General features: G+C 39.9%; 1 protein-coding gene across 2 annotated transcripts in view; it reads right to left on the bottom strand.

Moving 5' to 3' along the window:
- The window catches only part of Kif2a (kinesin family member 2A), a 61,431-nt gene extending 50,701 nt beyond the window's left edge, over nt 1-10,730 (bottom strand). For both annotated transcript variants that reach the window (XM_028783778.1, XM_028783786.1), the window contains exon 1: nt 10,711-10,730. In XM_028783778.1, the coding sequence (XP_028639611.1) occupies nt 10,711-10,723 (13 nt within the window). In that variant the 5' untranslated portion in view covers nt 10,724-10,730. The remainder of the gene's footprint in view (nt 1-10,710) is intronic.
- Between the last annotated feature and the right edge of the window lie 2,681 nt (nt 10,731-13,411).

Here is a 13,411-nt window from a genome sequence, read left to right as displayed (position 1 = left end):
GGGGGGGGAGGCCAGCAAGATGGATAAAGGAGATAAAAGCAAAGCACTTGCCACTAAGCCTGATAATCTGAGTTGAACTGCAGTACCTACATACACAGTGGAAGAACAGAACCAGCTTCCCCAATTTGTCTTCTGACCTCGACATGCATGCCATGGCACATGCATATACTCCCTTCATACAGTAACAGCAAATAGGGTTCAAGTATACATATCAATAAAAGATGAGTAAATAAAACACTGGTGTATTCAGTTACTAACAAAATGTAATCATGAAAAAGAATGACTCTATGTATTCAAATGCTGGGGGACAGGGAGGCACACACATATTCCCAGTACAGGGTGAAGCTGAGGTAAAAGGTCTATTATGAGTTCTAGGCCAGCCTGAGGCACATAGCAGAGTAATGAGTCCATCTCAGAAAACTAAATTGTTATCACCTTATACAGTTATCGTGTAGGGACATATATAATTACACATATCTCTCCTGAATACAGATACATAGACACAGACAGACAGACAGACACACACACACACACACTTTCATGAAAGACCAAAAAAAAAAAAAAGCTCTGGACTAAACTAGAAGTCGGTAATAACTGTCTACTGAAAAGACAGTTATTGGGGATAGGCAAAGGATGGAGACTTTTCAATATATGCACATGCTCTCTGGAACTTAATGTTAACTACAAGACTATACTGCTAATCAAAATATGTAATTACATTTAAAAACAAAGTTTAGAGTATACATTAAGAGCAATACTACATACCACTTTGTCATGTCATACTTTTTATGGCTGGAGATAAGCAACACAAACTTTTTTTTTTGTTTTAGAATGTCTAAACTTATATAGAAAGAGTAGTACAGTTATTTCATTTAATCACTGACTCAGTAAATAGGCAATCTTGTGTACACACCATTTGCAAGACAGTGGGGATAGAGTGGACCAGACAAAATGACAGTTAATCTACTCTCAGGAGCATTCTGACAGAATAAACAAAAGGGACTCAGCACATAAAGCTGGGATTCATGCTAGGATAGGAATTAAGAAAGGTGGGATGCTTAACAATGGCCAAAAAGAGAAACAGGAGTCACCCAGCATGTCTGAATACCCGATGATTCAGTGGCAGGAATGATGATAGCAGGTGAGTCAGACTGCTCAGGCTCACCAAGACACAGTAACTAAACAAAGGTGGAGAAACCTTCAGGAAACTGTAGCTGCAACACAGATTAGACCTGATCAAAGTAACAGTGCAGGGGTAGATAGAAAGATAAAGGGATACTTGAACAGTTAGGACAATTCAGGATAGATATGAGGTTCAGGGCAAAGAGCCAATGAAGACAACTAGGTTTCAGAGTTAGGCAAAAGAATAAAGAAAAGTAATGAGAGACATACATCTACATTTGGGGATTGATTCAAATATGGGCTCACGAAATATGAGGTATTTATGAACACTCAAGTAGAGATGTTCAGTAATCCATTACATAACATACAAACACTCCATGTCTAGAACCATCCTTTCTAGGCTGAAAAGAGAATTCACCTTACCTATGCATAGAGAACTATGTGAGAAATACTTCAGATTTAGGACCAAAATCTGAGGTACATTATCTCTCAGAGAATAGATAAAGCACCCTTAAAGGTTGGGAAAGAAAAACTGGGGGGGGGGGGGGTAGCAGGAAAACATGAAATTCTACTTACTTTAAATAACGGCCCTTAATAAAGGCATAAGAATATGTAAGATTAAGAGCAATGTATCACTCAAAATAAAATGACAACTTAAAGAACATAGGAAATATCTACTGTTTGGTGAGGGTTATGTAAGGGGAGGAAAGCATCAACGACGCACACATAACCCTGAAACAATGGTTTATAAAACTGAACACCATGGAGACTGCATGGGGACCTGAACAATCAATTATATCAGCACTCTTTCCAAGCTGTAACTGAGCACATTTTTGTGACAATGAGAATTTTTCATATGACAGAATACCTGCCTGTCTAAGCCTCGGCCTGTCTAAGCCTCGGAGTCTTGTGAGCAGGAAGGTCTAAAGGGCATTGACTGGAGATTAGCATCCCATTTTTGAAAAAAATTATAGAGCTAGATAACATTTAAATAAGCACAACAGCAGTTTAGTATTTTGTTACTGATGACATGATAATCTTTTTTAAAGCCCTTTCCTTCATTCAAAGCATTGACTAAAAGGATACACAGTCATTCAACAAATATTAGTTGGATGAACTGAAAAACAAAACAAACAACAAAAACTCCCCCGCCCCTCCAACCTCTTCGACATCTATAAGGGTAAGGCAAACTAAACCCTAAGAAGGAAAATGGAAATAGTACATATAATTAATGATTAGACTTTTGATCCCTAGCACAGACATAGTATATAAAAGGAATTTAACTATAGAATTTTTAGAGGCAATCCAGTTGCTAAGTATCTATCTTTTAATCTATAGATGACATTTGACAAGTCATTTTTTTTAACTGAAACAGTACAAGTTTTGACCAATGTGATGCTTTGAATAGAAATGGCCCCCCATAGACTCATATGCTTGAATCTTGGCCATAGGGAGTGGCACTACTAGAAGATGTGGCCTTGTTGGAGTATGTGTGGCTTTGTTGGAAGGGGTGTGTCACTAGAAGGTGGGTTTTGAGGTCTCAGAAGTTCAAGCCACGCCCAGTGTGGCACTCTTACTATTTGTAGTAAAGATATAGAACTCTCAGCTCCTTCTCCAGCACCATATCTGCCTGTACACAGCCACACTTTTCTGGCCATGATAATGGACTAAACTTCTGAAACTGTAAGACAGGCCCAATTAAATGTTTTCTTTTATATAAGCTGCTGTGGTATTCGTGTCTCTTAACAACAACAGAAACCCTAACTAAGACAACCAATAACATTATTTCAAAGAGCTGTTTGTGACTAAATTCCAAGACTTTCCTCACTAAAAGCCTCTAAGTTTTCTCATTTGCTAAATAAAGGTAAATCCTTATGTATCTACTTCTATTTAGTGCCCACAGTATACCACAGGCTTTATGTGTAAAAGTAATCCCACAACCAAAAGTCCACAACTTTAAAGTTGTCTGCACCTCAAACTTAAACAGAAAACGGATTTCATGTGCTTCTATCTTACAGGAGAGACCTGCTGTTGTTCAACCGGCTTATATTCAATATTGGCCGATCTCAAGGATAATGGTTCAAGACACAATGCTTGGGCATTCATCATAGTATATGAACTATAAACTATTTCCATAGACTAAAATCAAGAATTTATTTATTCCAATTGTTAAACATATCTGAATCCCTCCCACTACAACACATAGCTCATTTGAAATTATCTGTTAGCGAACTCAACTCTTATATTAGCTAAAAGACTAAGTGTGATTTAGAAAAACACAAAGTCTGCTCAGTTGATAGAGAATTCCCTAGCATGTACAAAACAGCCTAGCACACACACAGCCTTGGGTTCAATCCCCAGCACTGAATAAACAGCATGTGGTAGCACGTAACTATAATCCCAGCCATGGGGAGGACAAGGCAGGAGGATCTTGAATTCAAGGTCATCTCCCATTACATAGTGAGTTCAAGCAGAGCCAGCCTAGCATACATGAGATTCTAGAATAAAAAATAAAAAGCAGCAAACCTAAATTCCATCCTTTATGTCATTTTCATTCTTAAACTATTATAAATACCATTAATTGGTCCATGATTTCAAAAGAGACCTAGACAAAGTTTGCACATCCCTTTCCTCCTTTAAGTTCACAGCAAGTTCACGAAGATTTCCCACATGCCTCCCTCTCTCATTAACCCTCCACTATCAATACCCTGCGCCAGGTACACCTGTTACAATTAATCTATAATCACACATCATTATCTAGCTTATTGTAGGATTTAGTCCTAGTGATAGAACTTCTGTAGATTTTAGAAAATGTCCATTATTATGCTATTCTCCAAAATAATTTCATTGCCCCAAAACCCTCTCTGCTCTGCCTACTCATCTACCCCTTTCTAAGTCATTTCAAATAGCAATTAAGATGTTCTAAACACTGAAAAAATACAGAATATCAAGGAAGAGGAGAGAAGGCAAATGCCAGCACAGGAAAACATAGGCCAAAAATAAGAACAGAGAAGTTTAAAGAGTGCAGCCAGTGTATGGAAGCAGAGGACAGGGGACATCAATTAGAAAGTACAGGTACTAAGCATGTGTTCTGCAACTGGGCCACACTCCCAGTCCCATCTCAAGAATCACAATATTTTATCTTTTAGTGGCTGGAGAGATGGCTCAGCAATTAAGAGAACTGGCTGCTCTTGCTGAGGTCCTGGGTTCAATTCCACCCATGACAGCTCACAATAATCTGTAACTGCAGTTCCATGGGCTCCTATGCCCAGTGTGCCAACATACAAAACACTCACATACATAAAATAAATTAAAAATTAATTTATCTTTTAAAGAGATGATTTTTTTATTGTTGTTGCTAGAATTCTTCCTTTCCATTCATTCCACTCCAGGAATTCTGACAGTCTTCTCAGTCTTAAGGCAAAGTAATTTGTTAAAGCTTACTGCCTATAAACATTTATTGGAAGTGTCCCATACCTTAAACTCATTTTAGTTATCACTGGCAAAAAGCAGCCAGAGTCAGTCTCTCTGTTGTCACAACATACCCAGGCTTTATAGTACTCTACATTGTATTCATGAATAGGATTAGCTTGATTAAATAGAACTAAAGAGATATTTACAAGCTGCACTCAGACTTTCCAAATGTGAAACTCATTAGCACAAGTGACCACCACATAACGAAGGTTCTTCTTGCCCTGTTTTCATCTCATCTGCCTGGTAATCACTGCTCACCCTCCTAGACCCCTGCACTCTTATCCAAGCTAACTGTCTTCTTCTGTAGTACTGTCTCTCTAATCCATCACTAATCACTGGCTAACTCCTATTACCGACTTCAGGAGATTAAGTCCTACAGGACTTTCCAAGTGTCCTAGAAACTAATTCCAAGATCCTTACCTTACCTTTGTTTCCAAGTCTTTAACGAGGTATTCTAGGTAGTCCCCTCCCCTTCCCTGTCTTTCACCCTTCCACATTTTAAATTCCCTTTACCAACACAGCCCTGTGTTTCCAGCTCAGGAGCTTCCCCCACGTTGTGCCATAAGCCGGACTGCTGCCTTCTCCAGCTCTCAAGGCAGTCATCCTCCACTATTTACACTCTCCTCTCCATGAAGCCTAGTCAGGTCTCCTTCATTAGGAGATCCAACTTTTTCTAAAATAATGGGTCACAATCCTGGCCCACACTAGAATCTGTGTGAGGCTTGCTTCCTCATCTGTAAAGTAGAGAAGATGCTGTCTACCTTATAGCCAGTTGTGAAAATCAAATACTGTATGTGACTCATTTAGCAAAGAGCATGAAAACTAAATGTCTTCAAAGATTAGAGTAACAAGTGACTTTTAAAAACTCTTTGACATAGGGTCTCACTTTATAGCTGGCTGGTCTCCAATTTAAACAGATCCTCATGCTTGGGTCAACTTTTTAAGAAAAAAATTGAAGTAAACACCAAGTGTAAAAGACAGAAGCTAACTATTAGGTAGACACTTTGTTCACTAAACGTAACCATGCACATATTCCTTCCTGATCCTATCTTTAAAAATCATTTTGCAGAGATGATGTTAAAAACTAATGCCAACTCTACAAAAGAAGAAATCAAATACTGTACTTTTAAAGTAAATAAAATATACAAGGGAAGTGCTGGGCAGGCAACAGCTGTGAAGGGAGTCTACTCTCAATCACACTCAACTGAGCAGCAGACAGACACTCCACCGGCTTCCATGTCTGTCTTCCTTAGTCTGTGACTATAAGGACTTCAATCCAGGTTCTCTAAAGAAAAACAGCTGTCAGGAGCCAATGATGGTCTGCCAGAAACCTAAAACTGGACTACAGTTTATACCTTTTGAAATTAGAACAAAGGTTAAAACATAGAAAATAAAGAATAGTAGATCACTAGTGGCAAGTAATGCCAAAGCATCTAACTGGCACGGCTATCAAGAATGACAGTGCTGTAGTAAGCTGAATGGGTCCTTGACAGAAACATCAGCATGAGGGACACAGGAAGTGTAACTGCAGAGCCTAACTCAAAGAAGCACAGACGTACACAGAGAATAGCATGTGTCTATTAGGACTGGTCACACTAGTAAATGATTTATTTCTTTGTTAGGATCCTATTCTTTAAATTTCTACACATATCTGAATGTATGATATAGAATAACTTAATGAAATGTCATAAAAAACAGAAATAGGTATTTCATTATTTTGATATAGCCACAATCATTTAAGGGCTATATTCCAAAATACCTTGGACTCTAGTAAGTGTTTCAATTTGCAAGTTTTATTATAATGGATAATGACCCATCCACCTCAAAAATATGAATACAGAATTCTTCCTGTCAAAAGGAAATGCAGGGACAAAGAGTGGAGCAGAAACTAAAGGAAAAGGCCATCCACAGATTGCCCCACCTATATGTAGACACCAAATCCGGACACTATTGCTGATGCCAAGAAGTACTTACTGACATGAGCCCAGTATAGCTGTCCCGAGAGGTTCTGCCAGAGCTAGTCCAATATAGATGCAGATATACATAGCCAAACATTGGACTGAGCGTGGGGACCCCAGTGGAGAAGTGAGGGCAAGAACTGTAGGAACTGAAGGAGTTTGTAACCCCATAGGAAGAACTATCAACCAACCAGATGCTCCCCCCCCCAAGCTCCTAGGGACTAAACCACCAAACAAAGAGGGGGGGGGGGGGGGCGCTACGGATCGGACCCATGGCTCCAGCTGTATATGTAGCAGAGGATTGCCTTATCTGGCATCACTGGGAGGGGAACCTCTTGGTCCTGTCAAGGCTTAATGACGCAGGATAAGGGAACACTAGAGCACTGAGTCAGGAGTGGGTGGGTGAGTGGGGGCGCATCCTCATAGAAGCAGGGGGAAGGGAAGAAGGGATAAGGGGCTTGTGGAGGGGAAACTGGGAAGGGGGATAACATTTGAAATATAAATAAATAAAATAACCAATTAAAAAAATTATCAGAAATAAGAAAGACCTATGCAAGGCCCTATTCAGAAACAGCTTTCCACTGTTGGGAAACTGAGCCCAGGCCCTGCAAATGCCCTACCACTGTGCTACACTTTCAGCCTTGGAAATACGACTTTTACCCTGAACAAGCCAACAGTGCTTATGACTGAACCCCAAGGCTTTGCACTCTACCACTGAGCTACACTCCTAGATAAAGCATGACTTTTAAGAGAGACATTTGCTCCTCATTTTACTCTTTGAATACAACAAAAAGCTAACGCAACTACCCGACAGTGAGCTGATAGACTGTTTCATTCCATGCTCTCCCTATCTCCCTGTCCACGCACTCGGACTTCCTTCCTTCTATGTATTATCTGTGTGGCATGGCATCACAGCATCTATGCATTCCTAAGCACTCAGATGTTTAGTACGAGAAAATATTTTTATTTAACTTTTAAAAATTGACTTTTGTGTGTAAGGTATTGGTAAGGGCGTCTTGCCTGCATGTATGTCCGCGAACCCATTCATTCCTGAGGGTGTTGCACGACACAGAACTGAATTATAGCCTGTTATAAGCTGCCATGTGAGTGCTGCAAGCTCAACACAGAGCACTGGCCATTCTTCCCCTCTTACATCTTCAGTTTTGAACCAAACAGGCTTAGTGTGTCTCACTGGAAATGCTCGTCTGCACACACATAATGAGATATACTGAAGACCCTATCCTGAAGTTCATTTGTTTTATATGTATCTTACACACATAAAGTTAATTTTATTTGATTTTTTTTAATGTGTCCATGTTTTGATCGTAACTCTTTATATAAGACCAGGTATCAAATTACAATATCACATTGAGTAGTCACAGTTCTAAGTTTTGCAGTTTCAGACTGCAGATTCTCGTTTCAGAGATATTCCACATGAAATAGTACTACTTTAGCTTTTTTTTTTTTTAAATGCTGGAGTGTGAAAGAACGAGAACTGCATTTTTTCTACAAGTTGACCAGAAGAGTAAAACCTAGTTTTTATCCAGAGTTTAAATGTCTATCCTTTAGGGTAAGAATTTGCTTTGACCTCAAAACAAACAAATATCTTAAGCAATTACTTTAGGTTACAGAGCAGGGGATATGAAATCAGAAAGTGGTTGAATTCAATAACTAAGCTTTACAAAAGATTACAGTAATTTTGTTGCAGTTTTGTGTTTTGATACAGGCCCTCACCATGAAGGCAAGACTAGCCTCAAACTTGCAGAGAGCCTCGTGCCTCTGTTTCCCTCCAGAGTGCTGCATTCTAGATATTATAAGCCTTCATCACCACAACTAGCTGGTCAATTTACTATTAATGGCAAATATACACGTGACTACAAAGAATGCACCTGAGTCCTTTATCCTACTCCGGGTCTCCACACTAGTTTGCCTTCCTGTGTTTCAACAAGGACAATTTAACTGGCTCTTTCCTGTTTCCTCCAAAATTAAAGTATATGCACCTGACAATGAAAGTTAATATACAAACTTCCCCCAATCTATCATAGAATGGAATGGTTAGACGATCGATCGATCGATAGATAGATAGATAGGTAGATAGATAGATAGGTAGGTAGGTAGGTAGATAGGTAGATACTTTTTGTGATACTGGTGGAAGCAAAGGTGACTCTTAAAAATCTTCAATTATTAACTCTTTATCTTTATAAATGACAAAATGTTAGAAATTGATTTCACCAATTTGGCAAATTTAAACGATAGCTGTCTAAGCTTCTTTGGTGGTAGTGGAGGAAATTCTGTTGCAGGGGTCTATATATCTCAGAAAAAAAATTAATATTCACAAAGTACAAAACTTCCTATTGTCAATAACAACATTTGCTACACTTAGTAATGGCAAGTTAGCATCTGACCAGGCTCTGTCCTCTTTGAACCATGTGAGCTTGGGAAATTCTGATTCTACACCCATGAAATGTTTCATCTGTTGTCTTCCTACCCTGTTTTTTTATACTTCATATGCCATGTAAGAACCCAATTAGACAATATGTTTAAAAGCACATGGACAATTATGTCTAACAAAAACAACATCAAAGCATTACAGCCTTAGTCACCTGCAAAAGGAAATGACCAATCTACAAAACCATCCACTGTCCTATTGCCACAACAGTCACATAATCACAACTGCATTCTTACACTGTCCACTTTTATTATTTGAAGTGTGACTGTTCATTAGAAGCCCATTAAATGGTACATAAGGATGAACTAGTAGAATAAATGGCAAAGCATGTAAAGAATTGGGTCATTTAAAAATCTTGGTAATACTATCTGCCCCAAGCTCCACATTCCTAATGGCCCTTTAAACTCCCCATCTCCGGGGCTGGAGAGAGGTCTCCACGGTTAAAATCCCCATCTTCCCTGCTTTTCAGAGGCTTCAATGAAGGCACTGTTTTCTCAGAGTCTAAGAAACAAGAATATTTTTCTCCTACAGTTTGAAGTCTTGTGACACTCTAGTAGCTACTATTTATCACACAATGTGGCTCTACACGATGCTCTGCAGTGCTTTCTCCATGAGCGAGAAACAATCTTCCACAGCCACCCAGGCTGCAGGAAGCTTTATAAATCCAAACAACAGAGAATTCCTTTCTCAAAGTAATTCTGGGCAGTCAGGTTTCTGTTATGCAAAACAGGTTAACTTCCCTCAGACAATCTAAGACAGGTTGTTCATGCTGACTTGTGACTCAGTTTCCATTTATACAAAATGAGAATTAAATAATCTTTCAAGATTTTCTTAGTTGAAAATTTTAAAATTCCCATTAGATAACACATAACTAAGAGACCTCCAAAGACCAACATCACTCACCTACACTTTTCAGGTATTCAGCATTTCTCAGCTATGCCCAGTCCCCTAAAGGGGAATCAGTCACTGGTATCACAACTTTTATTCTAATAAGTGCAGCTTTAAAAAGTATTTTTCCCAATGAAGGTTATCTAGCTATGCATCTGTATAATTGTAGTTTTTAGAGTCACCGAACTCCAAAAGGACTGGAATCAAGTAACAGTAAGACATATGCAAGAAAGTAAGACATATGTAAGAAAATGGAATTGTCTCATTTTAAGAAACCTTCCAATTTCATACCAGTTTGCCTGTGACTGAGAGCAATCTCTAGATTCAGAGCCAGATTCCTGCCGTATCTGACTTCAGAATACTATGAGGGGGAAAGGCATAGTGAAACAAGACCCAAACAACCAGTAAACAGCCTGACCTTAGATCCCTTCTCTTCACTCAGAAGAGGATCCTGACCTGAGAGGCCATGGGGAAGGGATCCCCAGTTGGAAGGTGGTAGCACAAAATGAGCATAGATAGATAGGGTTCCACTTCCTGATAAAATTCCACTTGATTGGCTAAAAGAACTTTAAATTTTGTTACATTACTCTCCTCCTTCTCTCCTCCCCCAACCCGTGTGTGTGTGTGTGTGTGTGTGTATGTGTGTGTGTGTGTGTGCGCGCGCGCACATGACATGGTGGTCAAAGAACAACTGGAAGGGGTTGAGTTGGTCCTCTCTTCCCACCATCAACATCCTGGAGACTGAATTCAGAACATCAGGCTGAATCTTTTCACCAGCCCTAAACAATGTTTGAAACAAATAATGAGCAATGCACTCACCTGTTACCCACATGAATGTGGGGGTTATGACAGATGTATTGAAGCAATTCCTAAGGCCATTAAGTATTTTAATCCTGTAATATCCTGGCTCTGGTTGAAGTGAGTATGGTATTTTCTTCACATGCCTCCATTGCCTTCTCTATCTCAGTGGTTCTCAACCTTCCTAAGGCTGCAACCCTTTAATATGTGTCTTCATGTTGTGGTGACCCCCAACCATAAAATGACTTCATTGCTCCTTCATAATTGTAATCTTGCTACTGTTATGAATCATAATGTAAATATCTGGTAAGCAAGATATCTGATATGTAACCCCCACAGGCTGAGAACCACTGCTCTACACTGAATGTCTACGTTAGTCATAAAACATATTAAGCAGTACAGTTCTAAGTATCAATGTCTCATGAAAGATACAGCATGACTTAGGAATTCAGAAGCCCACTGGTAAGATGGTTTTAATCATCAGTGAGGACTTACTGGGATTAGTATTTTTGCAGGCTCTTCAAAGATACAAATAGGCCCTTTTGGTTTATGATTTGGCCTTTGGAATCTTTTAATACATGACTATCATTGACAGGAAAAGCTAGTCAGGGACAAAGTCACCCGTGCAGCACAGTATCTATTTACCCAGTTAACAGGAGGCTGAAGTGGCCCTTCTTTCTTTACTCCTGGGATTTGAGTTTTCAGGATATCAGTGTTTATTCAAGCACTAGGTTTATTTAATTTTAGTTTTTACAATAACCACTAGTATTTTATCCAGTCACAGATCTGTTATAGAAGGAAACAAAAACAGCCTCTTTAAAGTGAAAATAGGGAGCACATGGAGGAGTCTCATAGAAACGAAGTTGAACTCTCTCAGTTCCAGCTTTTCCCTTTGAAAGTCACCAGCTTTTCAGGGCTGAGGATGCAGCTCAACCGGTGAATGCCTGAGTCCCAAAGCCTCACAAATTGACACTCAGGTGGAGTGGAGCTGTTCTGTTACAAAACAAGTTCAAGGTCAGCCTGAGATCATAAGGTCTATAAAACTAAGAAATTCTACATGTTGTTTTCAAAAAGTTACCTACTTTGGCTCTCTTGCATCTAAGACATGTAAGTATTTACACTATCAGTTAGCACAATTCACACTGTACAGACTTACCCTACTTCTTGAGGGAAAACTTGAAATGTTGTCTAGGTTACTCTAACTTGGAATATAAAGCTTCTGTGTATCACAATTTCTGCTATAGACTGAAAGAACATTATAAACCTATATCCTAGAATCACCAAAGAACCAAAATTACTTCAAGGCCAATACATAATAAAAAAAAATGGTATCTCAAATAAATTGAAACAAAATTCTCTTGACTAAAGAGTTATTTTTGTAGCGATTTCAGTAACTGCCATAGTTGACCTTTAAGACTGTAAAGAACATACATTTTATTATACTACAAGTTTTAAATTAACACGAAAGTCCTGTATTTGTTAATATACAGCCAACCCACATTCACCAGCATATAAAATGGCACTAGACAGCATGATTACAAGAAAGTAATCTGCAGAGACTTGATAAAACAAACTCCAATCCAAGTAAAGAAAGCATCCCTTCCCCATTGATAACTTCTAAAGCTCTACAAGTTACAATATATCTTCTCATCCACAAAATAATCCTTCCAGTTAACCAAATTACTTCAGATGCAAAGAGGGAGGGAAAAAAATCATTATCCATATAAGGTCTTCCAACACACCTTAAGTAACAGGAAGACCCATCTACTCATGTATACTGATGTGACTTGGTCAAATGTGGTAGAAACCAAGAAGTGGGTGTCACAGCCATACCCTTACTAACTGGGGTAAAGGATGAACAGGCCATCATGAAGTAAAAGGAATTGGGTACAAGTGAGATGCAGTCAAGAATCAACTTCTAACACTAGCATTTATAATTTCATTCATCCCTTATACTCAGTACTTCCTTTACAATAGAGATCATTTTCACTTTACACTTCGAAGTGACAAAAATATTTCCCCCCGAGAGGAACCTACAGCAACATTCATAAGCCTATGGATGTAAAAAAAAAAATGAATTAAACATGTCTCTTCACCTCGCCTTACACTTTTCTCAGTTACCTCCCGAGGGTGTGAAAATATCAACATCCGGTCGCCCATCCCCACCCTCTCAGTAGTGTCTCCCGTGGACTGCGTCCATCCTTCTCCTTCCCTTTCAGTATCATCACCTTGGAGAAGCTTATCGAGTATTTCTTTCCGTTACTCCCCCACCCCTTTTCATGGCCGAGCGCAGCCTTCTCTGCACCTGGACCAGCAAGAGAAAGCAGCAGCATGCTTAGCGGAGGACAGGCAAAGAGGCCTGACAACCGGATAGCAGTTAAAAACAACCGGATGGCTCCCCAACGGCCTCGGGCTGCCAGTAGGGTCACTCGGTGCTGAAACCCCCATCTTCACACTATCACCCTCGCCACGCCACCGATGCAGAGACCGGTTAAAAAAAAAATTAAAAAAAAAGAGCAGAGCCGGGGCAGCGCGAGGCACGGTCAGCCCTAACGGAGTCCCCCGGGGAAGAGGACAGCGAACCCGGGAGCGGCCCCCGCCCTGCGGCCGGGGCCCCGCACTGCAGCGGCGCCCGGGCGGACCCCACGCCCGCCTCACCCGCACAACGCCGCACACAAAAGCGCCGGGCCGCCGCCTTCCCGCCCCCACAACCCGTAGAGCA

The sequence above is a fragment of the Grammomys surdaster genome, unplaced genomic scaffold, assembly GCF_004785775.1.
Source record: "Grammomys surdaster isolate TR1022 unplaced genomic scaffold, NIH_TR_1.0 99, whole genome shotgun sequence".
NCBI lineage: Eukaryota > Metazoa > Chordata > Mammalia > Rodentia > Muridae > Grammomys > Grammomys surdaster.
The sequence above is the reverse complement of the archived record's forward strand: the minus strand, read 5'-3'. Positions and strand labels throughout refer to the sequence as shown.